The sequence below is a fragment of the Aquila chrysaetos genome, chromosome 11 (assembly GCF_900496995.4).
Source record: "Aquila chrysaetos chrysaetos chromosome 11, bAquChr1.4, whole genome shotgun sequence".
Classification (NCBI taxonomy): Eukaryota; Metazoa; Chordata; class Aves; order Accipitriformes; family Accipitridae; genus Aquila; species Aquila chrysaetos.
In genome coordinates, this window is record NC_044014.1 from 16190432 (window position 1) to 16210510 (window position 20079).

Below are 20079 nucleotides of genomic sequence, written 5' to 3' on the forward strand. Positions count from 1 at the left end.
CCGAGGGGCCCTGACGCAGCCCGGGGCCACCGGCCCACGGAAGGGGCTGTGGCAAAGCGGGCTTCAGCCCCCCTCCCCGAGCCCCCCGGCAAGGTGCCGCCAGCACCGGCTGCCCAAAGACCGGGGGGAGGCTCCCCGGCGCCCCCGAGAGCCGGGCCTGCGGGGCACCCCGGCGGGGCCAGCGGCGGGCCGGGAGACGGTGCCCGGCGAGGCCCCTCGCGGCGGGCGGCGGGCAGCGTCCCCCACCCGCCCCGCCGCGGCGGCGGCAGAGCCCCAAGGGCCGGGGCCGCGGCCGGGGCCGGGGCGGCCGCTCAGGAGGGGCGGCGGGGGGCGTGGCCTGGCCCCGCGAGGGTGGGGGCGCCGCGTCCCCCCCCCGATCCCCAGCACTTACCTGCGGGCGAGCCGTTCTCCTTCCCAATGCGCAGGCGCCGCCGGCCGCGCCGCGCATGCGCTTCGAGGAGGGCCGCGCCGCGCGGTCCTAGCGCCGCCGGCTAGGCGGGGGGTGGAGGACGGAGGGCGCTGTCAGCGCCGGGTCTCGCCGCCTGCCGGTTGCCCGGGCGGCCCCGGTTCCCGACGGCAGGCGGGGCGGGCGAGGGCAGCGGCGGGGAGACTCCTCCCCGGGCCGGACGGAGCTCGCCTCTCCCTGAGGAGACTGACGCACCCACCCTCCGGTAAAAAATGGCCCCTCTGCCTGCGGAGCCTCACGGGCCGCTCCCGAACCGCGGCCCCGCCGCCCTCCCCGCACCGGCGACGGAAGTAGGAGAGGGGCGGCCCGGACCGGCGCGGCGCGGCTCCGCCCGGAAGCGCGCCGCCTCGTGATTGCGCAGCCAGCGCCGCGTCGTGCCGAGCCCCGCCGAGCCGCCACCGGCCCGGCCCCGGCCCCGGCAGGCAGCCGCCGCGGCAGGTAGGCCCCGCGGGGTCCCGGCGGAAGCGGGGGGGGTCCCCTCGGGCGGAGGTGGGTGTCCGGGGAGCCGGCGGCGCGGCAGGTACCTACCTCGGGGGGTTGGTGCCCGCGGAACCGGCTCGCGGCGGGGGGGTGAGGAGGGTGCCCGGGGGGGTCCGTGGGGGTCGGAGGGTCTGCAGAGACCCTGGGGAACGGGGGGTGCGGGGGGGGGGGGGGGCGGAACTCGGTGGCAGCGGGAGCTCCGTGCCCCTGCTCGCCCTGGTACATGCTCTCGGTGACCAGGGCGGGCGCCCCGGGATGAAGCGAGCCGGGATGCTGCGGCAGGTCGCCGACTTCAGTGACTTCAGCCGAGGCCACTGGCTGCAGGAGCTCCTGTGCCGGGGAGAAGAGCCCAGGTATGTCCAGTCCAGCCCCGACGGGCAGCACCTTTTGGTCCTGCAGAAGAGCCGGCCGCCCCCCCTGCCCCGGGTGGTGGCCTTCCAGCTCCACGGCATCGGTGGAGCCGACTTGGAGAGGAACTGGCAGCCGCCCCAGCCAGCCCTTGTGGGACTGCTCTTCCTGCAGAACCCTGCGATGCTGGGCTCCTGGGTACTGGCCATTGTGTGGGAACACGGCCGGACCGAGGTCTGGCACTTCGTGGTGGCCGTGGGCTGGCAGCTGCTGCAGACGCTGGAGCTCTGCCAGGGTGCCCGGGCCCGAATCGTCTCCGTGTGCAGCCAGGAAGCCAGCCTGGTGTGGTGTGAGGAGAGGCCTCCCCTGGATGCCCACTCGGACGTGAGCAAGTGTGCCTTCAGGTTCTGTGTCTGCACCCGAGCTCTGGAGGTAGGGGAGCAAGGCGTGCGGCTGGGCACCGTAAGGATAGTCTTGCACAACAGCCCTGAGTACCAGGTCCTGGCCTCCCCGCAGCACATCTTCCTGGTGCCCGCCGCTGCCAGCTTTGCCACCACTTCCAAATTCCTCCTCATCTGTCATCCCAAGAAGGCAAAGCTCACCATCACAGCCCCCTCTGCAGGCTTCGTCCACAGCAAGGTGCTACGCTCCAGCAGCGAGTCAGACTTCAGGAAGCTCCTGCTTGGTTCTGTGGGTCTTCTCTCAGGTTTGGCACCTCTGGACATTCACACCTCCACGGTGTCCAACAGTGGGGGTCTGCTGCTGGTGAGCACGAAGGGTGCCGTGAGCATGGTGGAGCCAGACGGGACACAGAGGCATATCTTTGACCTGGAGGGAGGCCCCCTGGCCCAAGAAAGTCCTGTCCAGCTGAAGACCTTTGGCAGCATCCTGGCCTGTGTGCTAGCTGGGGTCCTGTACCTTGTCGACCAGAACAGTGGCAGGCTCGTAGAAAAGAAAACCCTGAGCATGAAAGAGGTGCATTTCCTGGAGTCCCCGGGAGAGGAGGACAGCATTCAGCTCCTCACTCAAACTGGCATCTATAGCTTTAGCTTCTCCAAACTTGAGGACAGCAGCAGACCTGAGCCGTGCCTGGTGGAGATGGTGTTCGAGGAGGCCTGCAGATACTACCAGAGGAGGAGCCTCAGCAGCTCCAAGCTGACAGTGGAGAAGTTGAAGAAAGGTGGTGTGTTCCAGGCTCCTGTGGCCCTTGCTGCCATCCTGCAGCATAGCCTCCACCAGAAGCAGAAGGCAGCCCGAGGCCTCCAAGACACTTATGCCAAGCTGTTGAGCACAATGAGCCTGGAGCTGCAGAGCTACATGAGCCTGGAGCTCCTCAAGACCTGCGTGGTGTGTGCCCCAGAGAGTGAGGTGGAAAGCTACTGCGAGGAACTGGTGGAGCAGGAGGTCAGCCGCGTTCTGCACTCTGACATGGACAAGGACAACTTGGCCTACCTGAACTCCATCTTCGCCTCCTTCCCCAAGGCTGCTTGGAAGGCCATGAGGAGCTGCCTGCAGCTGCAGCAGAACGGGGACGGCCTCTTGGTAGCCAGGGCCACCCCGGAGGTGTGGAAGAAGGTCCTAGGAGGGCCGCATCAGGAGGAGATGGGTCAGAATGGGGTGGTCCCCCTCTTTGAGCTCATCTGCGCATCCTTCCTGAGGTTCAAACCCAAGTGGCTGCCCAGTTTTGTGGAGCTGACCCAGCAGTACGTTAGTATCTCTTGGACATATGGCAGCAAGGAGGGCCCAGAGGGCCGGGTGCCGCTGTACAAGAGAGCGCTGGGAGTACTGGCCAGGAAGAACAAGCGCAGCGAGGCAGATGATGAGATGGAGCTTGAATTGCTGCTCTGCAGCAAGAGGCCTAAGGCCGTGCTGCAAGCTCTGCACCTTCTCATCCGCCTGAAGTGGTGGCAGCGGGTGGTAGAGGTGGCAGAGAAGTTCTCTAAGCTCAGCCCATTGCTTAACAAGGAGATATTCACAACGCTGCTGGCAGAGTTTGCCCAGCACCGGGAGCTGGACCCTTATCTGGACACACTGTGGCCGCTGTGCCCCGTTGAGCTCACCGCCTCGGACATCCTCACCGTGGTCCTGCAGCACCTCCCTTGCTCCCAGGAGGACCCAGTGCCCTTTTCCAGCGAGGGGAACCAGCTGACTGTAGGCTTGCTCAAGCCGCTGCTGCAAAGGATTGTGCAGCGTCCCTGCATCCAGGATGAGATGTACTCAGATGCCTTGCAGAGCCCCACCTTCCCCCCTCCTACCCCACCCCGAGAGCACAAGAACCCTTCAAAAGCAGCGGCCAATGATGCCCCTCAGCCACCCATAGCAAGGACTTCCTCCCCCTCGGCACTGGTACAGGGTGACACGGCATGAGGGGGGGAAGCACAACGGGATCCCAAGCCTTGGGTGCACAAGGAGGGGAAAGCCACATCCATCCCAGGAAATCCTGCCCTGCCTGGCAGTACAGAAGCCCGCTCCTTTCTGAAGCTTCCCTGTGCCGGCATCTCAAAGAGTCTGTTGGGTGGCTGGGGTTGGGGGATCTCATCTGAAGCCGGGGCAAGCTTTCTGGCTATTTCTAGCAAGTGCAATTGCGCGTGCCCCAGTGGAGGAGCAAATGCCAGGTGCATTTGCAGATGAAAGCACTGGCTGCACTACAGGATAACAGAACTGCTCCCTGCCTAAAGCACTTTTTGTTTTTGGTTTGCTTGGCTCCTTTGTAACTTCACTTCTACTTCCCTGAGCCTCTAGGAGCAGTGGTGGAGTGGTGGGCTGGGACACAGTCTCCCCCCTCCGCCCATTCTCTGCTCAGTGCGTTAGGTGGTGCCTCCAAGCTCTGCCTGTGAGAAACAGCATGTTTCTTGCAGTGGGGTCACTGAGCCCTGCTGCTTTGGGCTCAGTCAGATGCTAAACACCAATGTGGCGCGGCTCTGTGGTACTGGGGGTCCCAGCACACGCGCTGGCAGCTGCAGCACTCTGTGCGCTGTCTCGCTGCAATTCCTCTGGGATCAGTCCTGTAGCTGTGACTGATTGCAGCTACTTAGCTGAAGAGAGCAGCCTAATTCCCTTATCTCTCTATCCCAGACGGTACCCGAACTCTCTTCTGAGCTGAGAAGCTGGCAGCAGCCTGTGCGAGCTTGGGGCTGGCCCTCCCTCTCCCTTTCCTTTGTGGAAGCTTAGATTATGCTGCAGGACGCCCGGGCCCTCTGTTCCCATCTCCTCTACCTTTGGCCTTTGCACATAAAGGGGCTTTGTCAGGGTTGTCTGGCTCATATTGTGCCTCTGTTTGCAAAGTCAGTGTAACTTGAGAGCAGTCATGCAGGAAGATCCAGGTTCCAGCCCCTCTCCTGGGCTCACTGCCTGGCCCCCTCCTCCAAGAGAGAGACCCTGGCTGTGGCTTTGCCCCTGCATTCCAGGCTGTGGTGTGAAGGAGCTGTCTCCTGCCTTGCTGGGCTGGCAGAGCTTGGCTGGGATGGGATGGGGGAGATTCACCTGCATTAATCCTCTTGAGAGTGGGGTTAAGTGTGGAAGACAGACTCCTTTTAAAAATAAAGGTTCCCAAAGCAGTGCTGGGGCGGTGGTGGATGTTGTGAGGACGCACATCCTCAGGAGGAGGGCAGTTTCATTTTGCTTCTGGTGGAAAGTGGCCAAGCTCAACTCACCATGGTACTGCCCAGCGTAGCTCACTGCTGGTACGTGCTGGGCTCAGAAATCGAGCTGTACCTGGCCAGCCCATTCCCTCTGTGGTACTCAGCTCCTTACCACTATGAAGCCATGGAGGCAGGAGCCTGCACAGGCAGGCAGAAGTATGTGTGCTGCAGAGAAGGGCCATCCAGGTGGTACATGGTTGTGCCTGGGCCCAAGGTAGAACTGAGGAAGGGAGAATTTTTCCTCAAGAGCTGCAACTTGTCCCTTTGTTCCTGGCTGGAAAACCAGCAACAGGGAGCACCAGGCTGACCCCAGTGGGAGCCTGCTGCCCCAGGCACACAGTGGCAGAGCTGCCGTTGGAGGGATCCTGGTTTGTCAAACCACTGTGAAGATGTGGCAGGGCCTCCCTCTGACAAGGGCTGGGCTGCAGAAAGTCCCTGTGGTGGAAAAAAGTCTGGCAAAGGGGAAGCGGAACTGCTGCAACGGTTCTTTAGAGGCTGGCTGGCTATAAATGAGACCTTCCTTATAGTGGGCCTTGTGCTGTGGCCATGGGGTGCTGTGAGTTTCCCTCCCACGCAAGGGAAGTGGATGCTGGCAGCTGCTGCTGACGTGAACGGAGGGAGCCTGGCCTGAAAGGAGAGCCAGCAGCAGCCGCTGTGGGCATTTTGCAATGAGCTGTCCTCACCTCTTCCCCGAGCAGCTGCTGGCCCTGCCTGACGCTGCTCTTGCCCACCTCCCAGGGCTGCTCAGGAGGAGGAGGGTGGACCCAGGCCCCTCTTAGAGCCACAGCTCCAGGGACTGGGATGCTGCCCTGGAGCAGCGCTGAATGGGGAGCTGCTGAGAGCAAGCCCCGGGCCTTGGCAAAGGCTGTGCAGTAATCTGGGGGGAGATTTCCATTGCCAGGGCTGGGTTTGGATGCAGGTGGCCACGGTGACACAGCGAACAAGGAGGGTCAAGCTCCCTGCCTTCCAGCACTAGCTCTGCAGAGAAGAAAAGGCCGTGGCTGGAGGCTGAGCAGAGAGGGGAGCAGGGAGGGAGCAGTGCCCGCAAAGCCAGCGAGCGGAAAGCGAAGCCTGCAGCAGTCCTGCGCAGGCTGCTGTCCCCGAGGCACAGCGAGGGAAGAGGAAGTGGGGAACGCTGTGCGGTGGGTACAGCCTGGGGCTCAGGGATGGAAACCTCCACACGCAGCCCCTAGACAAGCACAAAATAGTCACGACTCGGGAGGTTGAGGGTTTAGGGTAGGGGAGAGCAAAGGCAGAGCAAGTGGAGACAAAACTGAGCTAAATGCTCTCCAAGGGGGTGCTGGGAAATCCCACCCCAAGGACCAGAAAGGGTGCGCATCCCCTGGGGGGAGCAGGGGCTGAGCCACCACCCAGGACAGATTGAGTGGGTGATAGGCAAGCACAGGGCTCTCTTTTCGGTCAGGACGAGTGCTGTGGAGAGATAGCAGGAGGTAAGGCTGGTGCAGCTTCAGATAATGCCTGAAGGAAAAAACAGTGATTAGAAGATCTGAAGGCAAATGGAAAAAGCGATAAAGCACATGCACATAGCAGAGGGCAAGCTGGCCAGCTCGGCCCTGTCGCTCACTCCAGAGAGACTTGGACTTTGCAATGAAGGAAATGAGTCAGGCTGCTCACATACGTCCCCTGTGCCTGACACGGCTTTTGGGATGGCTGGGATGCAGCACAAAGCAACTTGCACTTGCCTCACCACAGGTGCAGACCAAGTTGCCCTTGGCTGATCTGTGCATGCAGCTGTCACCATGCCCATCCGTGCCATGCAGCAGTGTGGGACATGCAGTCTGAAAGTCCCCATGCCACCATACCCAGTAGAGGGAGGGAGGTGCAGGCTGCAGGCACCCCATAAACTCACTGGAAACCCACAGATGATGCATAGGAGGGTTGCCAGCAGGCACAGGAAAGTGCCTGTGCGCTGGGAAAAGCATGTGTGGCACCTCAGAGACAGAAGGGTCTTGGTGCAGATTTTCCCAGGGAAGGACCTGGCACCCACCCAGCCACAGGTGCAAAGGGCTGCCCAGTGAGGGGAACGTCACCCAGCCCCAGTGACGCTGAGCAGTGGTCCTGCACTGACCCATGGGCTGGGTCAGGGCTCCAAGAGCTGGCTGTGGGCAGAGCGTGCTTGGGGACCGCAGCAAGAGCCCTCTAGTCCCAGGCACAGCCCCAGCTTGTGCCAGCAGTGGGGAACCCTCCCTGCCCTTACCCCTGCATCCTTCCATCGAAGCTGCATGTGAAGAGCGGAGCCACATGCCCACAGTACGCACAAACGCCCCATTTATTGTTTGACACCAATAATCACAGCCTTGGAAAGAGGCTCCCTGCAAAAATAAATAGTCACGTTTTTCGAGCGAGGGGCCTGGGTGAGCAGGTTCCCACTGACCAGCGGCACAGGCTGTGGTGGCATAGACCATACAAGCTGCCCTGAGCTCACGGGGTCTGGTGGGGGGGGGTGTGAAGACGCACCTGAGGCAATGCAAGGTGCAGCCCCCCTCCCACACATACCGGAGCATCATCACATAATGGGAATGGGAGTGGGGGTTTCAGCCGGAGGGTCCCAACCTGCTCCCTCGTGCCCAGGGAAAAGGCACAGCAGACGAAGCAGCCTTGTCCATCTCCTCTGTGCCTGGGCAACGGGGGGCTAATGCCTTGTAGATGGTCGGGGGATTTTGTAGAAGTTGAATGTGGGTGGCCTGCAAAACCAAGGTCACTTATGTCACCCCCAGCCACAGAGGGGAGCAAGGGACAGCCCAGGATGCACTGGGATGGCCAAATGTCATCCCACCCCTGTCACCCAGTCCCATAGGAAAGAGGGTATGGAGACCCTGCATCCCACCAGCTTGGGGGGGGCTTGGAGCAGCAGCACCCCCAAACTTAGGAGTGTGGGAAGATGATGTGGGGAGACCCCAGAACACTCCACACTGCACAGATCCCACCTTCCCAGTCCTCCCCTAGTACCAGCACCCTCCAGTGCCTGCACTCACCCTGTTCCCCTCCTCACCACCCTCCTGTGCCCTGTCCCCCCTCATGCCACAGGAGCTGCCCCCACCCACACAGGGACCTGGTACTGCTACTTACATCTCCAAGGTTTCATTCCTGGAGGGGAGAAAAAAGAGGGGACAGTGTCAGTGGAGCAAGAAGATGCCTCCTGGGACAGCCTAGCATCTCCCAGTGGGACAGGGTCTCCCCTGGGGCACACAAGGAGGATACAGGGGGCTGCAGGGTGCTATGGTTCCCTCCATCCCAGCTGCCCCATCTGGACACAAAGCACGGGCTCCTACAGCTCTCCCTGAACATTGCTGCCCCCAGAGCATCACTGCTTCTTCCCCAGGCGGGCAGAGCAGGGCTCCACACTCACTGCCTCAGTGGCACACCGCTCCCCCCATGCCACAATTTCAGTTCCCCCAAGTTTCCCTGGCAGCTGAGCCCACGTCTCCAGCCAGCTCAGCTGCTGGCTGCAGGGGGAAGTGAAAGGCGCCGGGGCCACTGGTGGGGACCCTGGGCACGCTGCGGGCAGGGCACAGCCCGGCTCAGCACCACATCCTGCACACATCCCATACAAGCCCAGCAAGGGTCCTGGGAGAGCCAGGATGCAGAGCGAGGAGGAGCGGGGCAGGCAGGGGGAGGAAGGCTGGCTGGGGCCACGATGGGCTCCCTAGGCAGCTGCAACCCTGGAGCAAAGGGGTGGCAGGTGGGGGGCCGGAGCAGGGGAACCCCCAGCAAACTGGCTGCACTGCAGGGCCAAGCCGTAGCCCTCAGCAGTTGGAAATCCAACTGGAAACCGCTCACCACCCTCAGGGGTTGGCGGCTGCACTGGAGGCGTGACTGCTGGTCAGAGTGCCCCAGAGGAATGAGGAAAGGGTCCCAGAGGGCTGGGGGACAGCCCTGGGGCGCCGGTGGCCACAGGCGCGCGAGCAAGCACTGCACCCTCGTGGCAGCGACGCCAACCGTGCAGCGCATTGCATTCTGCGCGGCATCCAGCTGTGCTCCTGTTTGGAGGCCCCAGCACAAAAAATGGTGCAAAGTAGAGCGAGTCGGGTGGCAGACCCCCGAGCCAGGCTGGGGGCTGCAGCCCTGCCGTGCAAGCCAGGCTGCTTCCTCCAAGGGGGCTCACATGCAGCTTCAGCTGCCCAAAGAGGAGTTGCGGAGCAGGTAGAGACAAGCTCTTCTCCAAAACGTCTTCATCCTCAGAGGCTGAAGGTCCCAAGCCACCCCCCTGCCCCCTGCCCCAGCCCACATTACTTTAGGATCAGCCCCACAGGCTGCCACGGGGCACATGAAGGGGCAGTTTGCAGCGCGCAGGGTGGACCCCAGACCCAGCGTGGTCACAGGGGGTGGGCAGCTTCTCACCTGTAGACATCGGCGGTCTCCATGCGGCGGTAAAACTTGGCAAGTCTGACGGCCAGGATGATGCTGGGCAGCAGGAAGAAGGTGCACCAGCCCAGGCTGAACCAGAAGGTGTTCTGGGGGGGCAGGGAGAGCCATCAGGGCCCAGAGAGCAACTGCGAGAGCCTCCTCTGCTCCCAGGCCCCCCCGAAGACCACCCACCCACCTCTTCTCACAGCCTGGCCTTTGCTCTTAGCCACAGCAATCCACCGACGAGATGCTGAGCCCTGCTTGCTTGGGACAGAGATGGGTACCCCTCATCCTGTGCACGAGGGGGACAAGGGGACCTCATTACCACCCCACACACGTGTCACCCCACACACCACTGCCCCACTCACCAGAGAGTCCAGGATGTAGTTGCAGGTGATGGCCTCCACATTATCCAGGGTCTGAGCTATGGGCTTGCAACGTGCCACGTCTCCTGTCAGCTGGGGACACGGTGGGGACAGGATATGTCAGTGTCCTCAAAACCCTGCAGCCCGTCCTCCCCTTCCCTCCACCCCACCAAGGAAGGCTCAACTCACCCTGCTCTTGGCCCAGGAGATGTAGGTCTCAAAGAAGTCCAACAGCTCCTCCAGGAAGGCCCATGTCTCCTGAGGGGAGCAAGCGGAGAGTGGAGATGCTGCACCCCCAGCCCACTCCATGCCCCATGTCCCCTCCGTGTCAGGATCAGGGCTGTCAGACCACCTCAACCCAGCAGCTGGCCCCTTCCCTGGAGTGCCATAAGGGCAGGGGTTGCCCTAATGGGAGGGGGCACCCAGGGGTGCAGGGAACCCCCAGGGAAGACGACAGGGTGGGATGAGCAGCCAGACATTGCTTGGCATCCCTGCGCAGAGGGAGGTCTTGTTGTGGGGGTCCAGCCACATCCCCACCGGGTGGCCCGGCAGCAGGGCAAGGCGAGCTCACATTCTTGATGATGTTTGCCGTCTCCCCGTCCAGGAACTCCTGGGTTTCTCTGGCTTTGTCCAGCGCAGCTTTTGTCTGTGCCTGAGGTGAAATGTGCTCTCAGCAGTGTGACGGGGGAATTGGGGTTCCCACATCTCCCCCACCCTGCCCAGCAGCAATCCCTGGGGTGCAGTGTCTCTGAGCTGTGGTGTCCCCAGCAGTCACACGCTGGTAGTGCCCGAGTACCTCAGGTGGAGGGAGCCTGCACCTGGCAGGGTTCATGGCATGGGCCCCCATCCCTCTGTCCCATGAGCAGCCCCTACAGTGCATGCTTGGGGAGTCCCACAGCAGCCACCAGCCCCCCCAGACTGCAGGTTAGCCCCCACCATCTCCACTGCGGGACCTCAAGGGTGCTTCGCAGGGTGCTCTGGAGTGGGGTGCGCTCAGGAGGCCCCCTTGTGCGGCTTACCTTGAGCTGGGCAGCCCTACTCTGCACCGAGTGGATGTTCTCCTTCAGGCTTTGCTGGGGATGGAGAGAGGGGGGTCAAAGGCACAGACCCCATGGCTCAGCCAAGACCCCACCAGCAGGCTCCAAGCTCTGGGAGAGCCCAAGCCAGCACCCCCAGGACCTTCACCACCCCAGCATCGCTCACCAGCGGTCCAGAGAAGCTCATCTGCATCTCCTTGTCCAGCTCCCTCAGCCTGCGAGCGTCAGCCTTCAGGTCCTTTTTCACATCCGTGCCCTGGAGGAGCTGCAGTCAGCGGTGCCCCCCAGCACGAGGTCCCTACCCCACCACGGCCAGCTGATGGGGGCCCGGGCTGGAGAAAATTGCTGGGGGAGGGTGAAGGGCCTCGCCTCCCCTCGGCAACCAGGCAGGTCTGCAGAGGAGCCCCCACAGCCAGTGGCTTTGGGGACAGGGTGGCCACGGCCCTGGGGTGCCATGGTCTCTTACTTTGTCTGCCAGCTGCTCCAGCTCCGTGGCCAGATCCAGGAGGCTTCCCTGGGTCACGTTCTGATCCAGCTGGAAAAGGCAGAGACAGAGCCATGAGAATCGGGAATGGGGCTCACGGTGGGGGGGGGGGCCATACCCCATCCCTGCAGGGCAGAGTGGAGCCAGGGTCTCCTGGTTGGAGGAGGTGCCCGGTTGCCCCAAGGGGTGACACAGATGTCAGGGGACACCCTGGGAGCCTCTGGTGGAACTCCCACAGCAGCAAAGGGGAGGGGGCAGTGGACCACTTCAACACACTTCCAGACACCCCCATCCCAACACAAGGCTGCCCCCAGCCCACCTGCTCCAGGGTGAGGGTGAAGTCAGGGGGCTGCCCAGCCTGGCTGGCATTCAGCAGCAAGTCTCTCTGGCTTTGGCTGAGCAGGGAGATGGGGCTCAGGGTGATATTCATCTTCTCGAAGGCCGTGGAGATCTCTCCTGTGTACTGCCAGAGCGAGGGGAGCCGTGATGGGGCACGGTGCTGGCCCCTCACTGTCCTCCCCAGCGCCAGCCCTGCACCCCCAGCTCTGCCCCCCCAGACCCGGGCACCCCCACGCTCACCTGGCTGATGTTCAAGAGCTCGTCCAGGGACACGGTCTGGTCCAGGTGCAGCGTTTGCCACAGGGCAGTGTCTCGCTGGCACTGCCTGCGGGAGGGGGGCACGGGGCTGAAAATGGGGCAGGCGAGGGCCACCCCCTCCCAGGAGCATGTCCTCGCCTGCGTGGGCAAGTCGCACCTCGCTCCTTCCCTGGCATGGGCGCCTGCCCGCAGCCAGGGCAGGTAGGGCAAGCTGCCCCCATCCCGGGGAGCATCTGAGGTCGCTGAGTAGCTGTACCCCTTCCCAAAGACGCGGTGCTGGGGCTGGGACCCACCTGTACATCTCCGAGAAGTTTGCTGTGCCACCCTCCTGGCCCAGCAGCTCTGACAGGTTGAAGCCAGGGATCAGGCCAGGAGTGTCCAGGAGCTGAGAGCAAGGGAAGAGATGGAGAAACTAGACATGGTGCAGGGCAGGGCACCTGGGAAGAGCTTCCCAAACTGGCCAGCGCTGCCTCCGTTCCACCAGGTGCCCTTGGAAAGGTGGCAGTGGCTCCAGGCAGGGGTGTCTCCCCATGGGGAGCTCACCTGGAAGAGCTGCTGGCTGCGCCAGGACTCGCAGATGAGCATGTAGATGTTCCCCCCCAGCACGAAGGTGATCAGCACCAACAGCATCAGCAGCCAGGAGAAGATGAAGCTGAAGCCGACCCCTCTGCCGGGACAGAGACACCATCAGCAGCCAAGGCCCTGTGCCCCGGTGTTGATGCTAGCATTGCCTCCACCTGGCAGATCCCAGAGCCTGCACACCCCTTGTACCCCCAGCAGTGTCAGGAAGCACCACCATTCCCACAAGCATGTCTCCACTCTGCCTTTGGCCCCCGGAGCACAGCCAGGCTGTACCCTGGACCATATTTTCCCCCAGCTTTGCAAGCCACGACCCACCTGCAGAGTCGTGGGACCACGCACACACTGCCAGGCCCCCGTCGGCAAAGGGTGAACGGGCTCCACTCAAACACCTTTCACCAGCACCGTGTTCTACCCTTGTGTTTACCATGGTGAGTTGCCATAGGGCAGGCCATTAAGCCGCAGTAATTTGATGATTTGGGAGCTTGAGCATCCCCAGGCCAGCCCTGCCCACCCACCCCACTGCTACCACACGCGTCCTCGGCAGCCGAGGGAGCCTCACGCCATGAAGAAGTTCCCGCCGGCATTGGAGAGGCTGCTGCGCTGCGTGGGCAGCACACTTTCCTTCAGCCCCAAGGGCCCCATCAGCAGCCCAAAGACGTTGCAGAGGACCACCAGCAGCACCATGCAGCACAGGAGGACACATATGCTCCACCTGGGGCAGAAGGAGGGGCAGGAGTCAGACAGCAGGAGCTGGCACCCCGAGCAACACCCAGCATCCCATCAGCTGCCTTCTCAGGGAGGAAAAAGTCCCCAGGCACCCTGGCAGAGAAGGGGCACGGGTGGCTGCAAGGCACACCTCTGGCTACCCTGCACCTACAGCCCCACCATCGAGCAAGCCCCCAGCTCCAGCAACTGGAGGATCAAGAGCCTGAGCCTCTCTGGACAAAGGAGCCGGGGGATGCAGCAGCCCCTCGCCACGACACTACCTGAGCCTATCCAAGGTGATGATCGGCTCCCTGTACTCCTCCAGCACCGACGTAGCATTGCCCACAAAGGCCCCAATATTCTCCTCCACTTCCAGGAACGGCAACTGCTCCTGCCAGCTTCTGATCTCCTGCCTGATGAGGCCCAGCTGGTCCTGGGTCTCTGCAGGGGACAGGGACAGGTCGGTGCTCCGAACTGCTGCCTGGGTGCTGCTCGTCTGGGGCAGGTAAGCCTGGGGCAGTGAGGACTGGGAGAGGATGGGAAGGAACGGGGTGGCTTTGGTCAAGGATGGCATCAGCATGACAGCACATGGGGACTTGGAGACGGCCAGCGCTGCAAGCAGTGGGGTGGCAGCAGGGGAGGTCTCCAGGCAGGGATGGGACGAGAAGGGAGTACGGAGCCCTGGGAGAGGGGCAATTTGGCACACAGGGCACAAAGCCCTGCTTACTTGTCACCACGTCTTGGGACTGCTCTTGCACCTTGGCAGGGGTCGTGTCCAGCGTGCTGTTAACCTGTGTTTGGGGGGACACAGCGTATAGCTCATGTCCCTGCCTGCAGCCCAGGGCTGAGCACCACATTCCCTCTGTCCCAGAACCTGGTGGCACAGGACAGCCAAGCTCCCCCCAGCACCCATCCCTGATCGTGCCAGCACCCAGGGGTGGCTGGGACAGCGGGCAGGCTCCAGCCAAGGCAGACCTCTGACGAGCACATCCCTCCACGCAACAGCAATTAACTCATTGGTGGCTCATCCCAAGCCACCCCGTCACAGCACAGCCCCAGCAGCACCAGGAGCACCCAGCCCTGTCCCTGGGTGCAGGGGGGGACACGACCCCTTACCTTCTCTAAATCGGATGCTATGTTGGAGCCAGACACATCACCCAGTGCCTCCAGCTGCCGCTCCACACCGGGGATCTGTGGGGAAGAGCCTGGGGTGAGGGGGCTGCGGGAGGCTGGGGAAGGGGCTGCAGGGGGGCCCCTCGCCCCGCACCCTGCCCCTCCTCACCGTGCTGAAGTTGGCGCTGAAGGCAAGGCCGTCCAGGGACACGCTGCCGCAGGGGTGGCCGCAGCGCTGCAGGGTCTGGTTGAGGCCGTCCTGCAGGCTGGCCAGCCGCCGGCTGTAGTTTCTCTGCAGCTCCTCGAGGCGCGAGCGAGTGCTGGCGATGCTGCCGAAGGCGGCCACCAGCGTCTGCATCCCTGGGGAGACAGTGAGGGGTAAGGGGCTTCATCCTGCCAGTGCAGCAGTCCTTACCCAGCTGAATCTCAGGGACCCATCAAAAAATGCAACACAGGGGCACCCCCTAAAGCCCCAGCATTTACCCCAGGCTGCAGCTGGGAGGCCAGATGGACCCCCCTCCCTGGGAGCCTTACCCAAACATGCATCTACCCCAGCCCTCAGACCCAGCATCCCCCCAAGTCCCCTCCAAGGCCCTGCCAGCCCCCCAGCAATGGGGCCACTACCTTGCAAGAGGCTCTGGAGGGATCCCAGAGCCCCGTCCGTGCTCCTCCTGATGCCCAAGACGATCATGCCACCCAGGCTGGGCCCAATGTCTGCAGAGATGGGAGAGATGGTGTCAAGGATGGGACCCCCAGGGTCCTGGGGCTTGCAGGGGAGCTGCCGAAAACACTGACACCCCCCCCTGCAGGACCCCATCCCACACCCACCCCCCGGGCAGGGGGCTGAGGGGACACCCCCACCCTGCCACCACCTGCCCGCATCACTCTCCCCAAAGAGCCTGAATGGGGAAAAGCAGCACCTGGAGCAGAGCAGGAGCCTGGAGGAGCCCCCAAACCCTCTCCCTTTAGACATCCCCATGAGAACCAGCCCAGTGGCCCCCAGGGTCAGCAACCATCTGCAGGGCAGTGAGGCACACCCACACAGCACCCCCAGCCACCCCCACTCCCCAAGCACCCCCAGCCCTGCCAGAGCAGCTCGCTGCAGGTGCATGGGGATGCTCCAGCCCCTCGCTATCACACACCCTCACCCTGGAGGCTGCGGTTGGCGAGACCCAGTGGGACGTCGCTGCTATCGATGACAAAATTGATTTGCTGCAGGGACAGAGATGGGGTGTCAGTGCGGGTGGGGACCCTTCCCCGCCTCCAGCCCCACTGTCATCCTTCCCCAGGGGGGCTCTTTGCCCCCCATCAGGCACCCCAGCCAGGGTAGGGGGACCAGGCGTGCCTGGGGGATGGAGGCCACGTAGATGCGGACATCGTCCAGGGTGTTGTTGACGTTGGGGAAGGTTCCACACACAGCCTGGGAGAAGCGGGTGTTGCTGACGAAGGCGCAGACATCACCGGCCCTGCAAGAGAAGGGTGGCAGGGTCAACACGCGGGGACCACAGTCCCGATGCTCGCCCCCACGACCCTCCGAATCCACCTGCACCGACCCCAGGCTGCAGGGTCCGGAGCACACCGCTGAGCCCCACTTCCAGAGCATCCCAGCGAGTGCCCTGCACACAGTCAAGGGACCAGAGAGGAGGGACACGGGAAACTGGGAAACGGGGGAGCACGGTGCCTGGTGCACCCACATTTCCCTGCCGCGAAGCTGTCGGGAAGGGTCTGTGCCTGCCAGTGTGCAGCCCCCCGGGGCCAGCTCCCCACTGCTGCCGCTTCCTCTCCTTTGTCCCGCCGTGCCGGGTTCTGCTCCTCTGAACAATGGCAGCTTCCTGGCACGGCGGCCAAGCGCCGGCGTTTCCACCCTCCCTCGGGTCCCATCCGGAACCTCCCAGCCAGCACACTCACAGGAGGAGAGCAGAGACCAGCAGGACACAGGCCCAGAGCACCCGGCGCCGGCAGCCCATCCGCCGGCCCTGCTTCTGGTACATGTGGCCCCCGCAGTTCCCGCAGCAGCGGCAGCAGCAGAAGCAGCATCCCACCAGGGGCACGAGGATGATGAAGAGGAGCCCGATGGCCATGCATACCAGGAAACCCAGTTCGTAGAGCAGCAGCTGGGAGAGGAAGAATGAGAGGCAGCATAACACCGGTGCCCCTGAAGGGTCCCCCGCACTGAGGGTCCTGTCCAGACCCCCATGGGGCAGGATGGGTCTCCCCAAGGGTTGCACATCTCCCCTTGCTGCTGCACAGCACAAGGGGCTCAGCCTCGGAGCAGCACCCACCAGCATCCCCCAGCCTGTGGTGGTCTAGGGCTGCCGGCTCCCTGCCCTGGCTGCCCACTCACCTCCTGGACTTGCTCCCCGATGGCCTCCTCACTCTGAGACTGCCCAAAATCTGTGATCAGTTCTGGGGGACAAGGAGTGGAGAGGGCTGTGAGCAGGCACTGGGCCTTGGGGGGCTATCCAGGAGGGCTCCATACCCTGCTCACCCCAGAAAGGGGCTACCAGCACTGGTAGCCATCACCTCCAGCACTGCGGCTCAGAGCGGCTGTGAGTGCATGGCGTGTTTCTCCATTCCAACTGTCCCTCCCCGGCCATCGTGATGCACAGCCCTTTTGTACTCGGGAAAAGCGCTGCCAGCCCCCAGGCTCACAGGGGTGCATGGAGCAAGGACGTCTTCACCTCAGCAAGCACCAGGGGCAGGCTTGGGGGAGAATGCTCCGACAACCACCTCGGCTGCCCTTGGGCTACCCTCCTGTGGCCCAGCCCCAGGCAGACACCCGGCCGGCACTGCCAGCACAGGATAGGTGCTGGAGCAAAGTCCCCCCACCACACTGCCTCTTTCACCCTGAGGGCTCACCCTGCCCGTGCCCCATGGCCTCATTACAAGCCATGCCGGCGCACAGTGCCATGTGATTGTACCCTGGTATCTGCACAACACGAACAAGGCCACAAAGCCGTTGCATTGTTTGCCAGCCACGTGTTTGCCTGCAAGTTGCTGGCGAGCAGGGGCTGAGCCCAGCAAAGGAGGAAGCACAAGTGCCAGCAGCCAGAGTGACAACCGCCCCCTCCCCAGGGTGGGCAGCACTCGCCTCAGGGGCATCGAGCAGCTGCAGGGTTCTGGCATCGCCCATGCCGACCTACAGCCACTTTGGGGCAGAGCTGTGCCAGCGACACATCCCCTCGGAGATGAAGGAGGGAGAGCGAGCGCTGGCAAGCAGGGTGGTGCACAGGGGGTGCCTGCAGCGCTGGCGTGAGGGCACTGGGACACGCTGTTCTTGGTGGCCCTAAGCCAGGTCCTGCTGAAAGCACACCTTGTCACCTGCAAGCACAGAGGGCTGCAAGCCAGGCAAGGACCCTGCAAAATCATAGGTAGCGTGCGGTTTGTTCTGCACCTCTCCTTGGGGCCTGGGATGAAGATACCCGGAGGGAGGACAGGGCAGGACTCTGCAAGGTGGCACTGCCACAAAAGCCTGTCCTGGGGACCACCTGAGACTGGCCCACAGTCGTGATGGGACACGGGCAGGACACAGCTGGCAGTCCTCAGGGACCCCGCTCCGTTTCCCCCCCCCACCCCATCCCTCCTAACCCAGTACCCCACCATTTAAATGTGGGTGGACAGTCACCAGTGCAGGAGGGCTCAAGCTCAACCAAGACCCTGCAGCTCTGAGCAGCCCCCCCCGCCCCCCCCCAGCCCCCCCCCACCATGCACCCACCTATGGGCAGGGCGTTGGGCTGCACCAGCCGCAGAAAGCCGTGCACCATCCCCACCAGGCCCGGCACGCTGCTCCCCGGCGCTTCAGGGCCAGGGCCGTACGTGGGCTGTGAAACATTCCCCAGCTCCATCGTGGCAGCTCCAGCAGGAACCTGGACACAGAGAGGGGCTGTCAGTGTCGTTGGGGTGCGAGGCCACCCGACCCGCCCTGCCTCCGAGCAGGAAATGCGGGGAGAAAAAATCAGGCACCTGCCAGCTCCTGCCCGGAAGGAAAGAGCTATGGGAGAGCACCGGGGAGGGATGGGGAGTTCCAGGAGCAGCGGGGTGGGGGGCCAGGCAGGAGGTGCCCGTGAGGGACCAGAAGGGCTGTGGGGGACGAAGCGGAGATGAAGCACTTACCCTGTCCTCGGCACCTCCATGCACCCACGTCTGCCACGGGGCCCAGCCACACAGTGCCAGCGCGCAGGCTTTATGGTTTGTTTAAGTTTCAGCTGTGATTGCTGAAAAGCTGCTTGCCAGGGAAGGCGGCGATGCTGGGATCGCCCCACCCTGCCCCTGCCACCCTCCTGGCAGCCAGCCACCCCAGGCCACCTCTCCATACCCGGGCCAGGGTCACCACCAACCCATCCCAACCCAGGCATTGGGAAGAATCCCTTCTCCTCGCCCTCTGCAGAGCTCCCGCGTCCTTTCTGGTTTCCTCCTGTCCCGACCCAGGAGCTGGGTGACCCGTGGTGATCCCGAGGGCATCCATCCTGCCCGCTCCACCCCAGCACCAGCTGCATCCCTTCTTCAGAACAGGGTGTGCTGGACCGGCCACAGTTTCAGCACAAACCAGCTCTGGCCACAGAACCAGTTTTTGCATTTAAAAAAACCTTCCCAAATGGGGCATTGCAAGAAACCCGGGATTTTCCGCAGGCATCCCGATTCCCCCCAAGTGGGGGACAGCCTCAGGGGCCCCCCGACGGGATTTTTCCTCCAAGGCTGGAGGTCTGCCAGCGCCTGCCCGGCTCCGTCTCCCCCTCCCCGCCCACCGAGGAGGGCTCCCACGCCGCGGGAGCCACGCGTGGCTCTATGCCTGCCACCGCCCCGTGGTCCTTAACCCCCGCCCCGCCGCCGGGGAGGGCCGAGGGTCTCTCCCGGTCGTGCCGCGGACGCACCCGGTAGGCGCGGGGCAGGTGCCCCGGGGGTCGCGTCCCGGTGGGCGACGGCGGCGGCGGCGGCGGGACCTCCCCGGCACGGCCCGGCTCCGCACCGAGACGGCGGCGCGGGCGGCCCCGGGAGGGGTGGGCAGGGCCGGACGGGGCCGCCCCTTCCGCCCCGGTCCCCCGGGGTCTGCCCGGGGCGTGCGGCAGCCCCGGCCCCCGCCTCTGCCGGGGGGGGGGAACCCCCGCACCCGCCCCGCGGCGCCTCGGCACCCCGCCTCTGTCCCGCGGGGAGTCCTGCTCCCGTCCCGTCCCACCCTGACATCCTGCAGAGACCCCAGCTCCTGCCCCTGTCCCACCCGGGAGAGCCCACTGCCCCCCGCCGAGCCCAGCCCCTCCGCCCCACGGAGACCCAGTTCTGTCCCCACACTGCCAGCCCCAGCGCTGGCCCCTCCAGCAGCCCACCCTGCCCCAGCCCCCGTGCCCAGAGCCCCCCACGCTGCCCACCTTGCCCCCACGCCGGCCCTCAGCCGTGCCCCGCAACTCCCCGCCTCCCTTCCCAGGGCAGCCGGTGCCCCCAGCAAGGTCCTTGGCCCCTGCCCCAGCCCTGTGCCCCTGCATGGGGCACCATATGCTTTCGGATGGGCACCAGTGGGGAGTCTGGGCGAGCCGTACCTGTACGTGCTTTGCACGGCAAGGCTCCCTGGCCCCCTTATCGCCAACGGCTTGCTGGCCGCCATCTCCTAAGTTACTGCTTAACTTTCTCTGGCACAAGCAGGCATCTGCTCTCCGTGACCTTGGGTGAAGGTGGCACGGGGAGGAAGGCAGCCCTGTCTTGGGGTTTCCTCCTGGCCTGGCCTGTGCCAGGGCACCGTGTGGGACCCTCTGGCTCAGCACTGGCACTGGGGCAGGGCAGCACAGGACAGAGATGCAGCCCCCAAAAAGGGAAAGAAAAAAAAAAAAAAGCAGCAACTGTAAGTTTTTCACAGCACTGGGGCTGATGTGGGGAGGGAGGTTTGGGGGTTTTACGGGCATCC

General features: G+C 63.8%; 3 protein-coding genes across 8 annotated transcripts in view; 1 reads left to right on the forward strand and 2 right to left on the reverse strand.

Annotated features, from left to right (window-relative positions):
* The window catches only part of ARMH3 (armadillo like helical domain containing 3), a 130220-nt gene extending 129718 nt beyond the window's left edge, over positions 1-502 (reverse strand). Inside the window, exon 1 of the mRNA XM_030031110.2 lies at positions 392-502. The gene's annotated coding sequence lies outside the window, so the exon portion shown is untranslated. The remainder of the gene's footprint in view (positions 1-391) is intronic.
* A 13-nt stretch (positions 503-515) lies between these two features.
* On the forward strand, positions 516-4851 carry HPS6 (HPS6 biogenesis of lysosomal organelles complex 2 subunit 3). Of its 2 annotated transcripts, none has more exons than XM_030031104.2 (2): positions 516-904; positions 1187-4851. In XM_030031104.2, the coding sequence occupies exon 2, from the start codon at positions 1202-1204 to the stop codon at positions 3659-3661; it is 2460 nt and encodes an 819-aa protein (XP_029886964.1). In that variant the 5' UTR covers positions 516-904; positions 1187-1201; the 3' UTR covers positions 3662-4851. The 2 variants fall into 2 exon arrangements, with proteins under 2 accessions (XP_029886964.1, XP_040983347.1); XM_041127413.1 differs by having other exon boundaries at positions 627-917; positions 1184-4851.
* A 2356-nt stretch (positions 4852-7207) lies between these two features.
* LOC115348439 (prominin-1-A-like) lies at positions 7208-19732 on the reverse strand. Of its 5 annotated transcripts, none has more exons than XM_041127415.1 (25): positions 19718-19732; positions 17902-18052; positions 16531-16592; positions 16095-16300; positions 15532-15652; positions 15335-15398; positions 14811-14900; positions 14356-14546; positions 14190-14264; positions 13801-13864; positions 13355-13514; positions 12928-13080; positions 12330-12453; positions 12080-12171; positions 11769-11853; positions 11509-11652; positions 11172-11240; positions 10872-10961; positions 10688-10741; positions 10240-10320; positions 9858-9926; positions 9672-9761; positions 9298-9410; positions 8026-8043; positions 7208-7640 (listed from the first exon to the last, which is right to left on the reverse strand). In XM_041127415.1, the coding sequence occupies exons 2-25, from the start codon at positions 18029-18031 to the stop codon at positions 7589-7591; spliced, it is 2397 nt and encodes a 798-aa protein (XP_040983349.1). In that variant the 5' UTR covers positions 18032-18052; positions 19718-19732; the 3' UTR covers positions 7208-7588. The 5 variants fall into 5 exon arrangements, with proteins under 5 accessions (XP_040983349.1, XP_040983350.1, XP_040983348.1 ...); XM_041127416.1 differs by lacking the exon at positions 19718-19732 and adding an exon at positions 19058-19168; XM_041127414.1 differs by lacking the exon at positions 19718-19732 and adding an exon at positions 18800-19150.
* Positions 19733-20079: the final 347 nt, after the last annotated feature.

Excerpts from the sequence above, each read along its gene's own strand:
- LOC115348439 (XM_041127415.1), bottom strand. The coding sequence starts at position 18,031 with ATGGAGCTGGGGAATGTTTCACAGCCCACGTACGGCCCTGGCCCTGAA. Across the intron at positions 12,172-12,329 it reads GCAGCCAGCAGCTCTTCCAG|CTCCTGGACACTCCTGGCCT; the intron begins GTGAGCTCCCCA and ends CCTTGCTCTCAG. Across the intron at positions 9,762-9,857 it reads TCTCCTGGGCCAAGAGCAGG|CTGACAGGAGACGTGGCACG; the intron begins GTGAGTTGAGCC and ends CCGTGTCCCCAG.
- HPS6 (XM_030031104.2), top strand. The coding sequence starts at position 1,202 with ATGAAGCGAGCCGGGATGCTGCGGCAGGTCGCCGACTTCAGTGACTTC.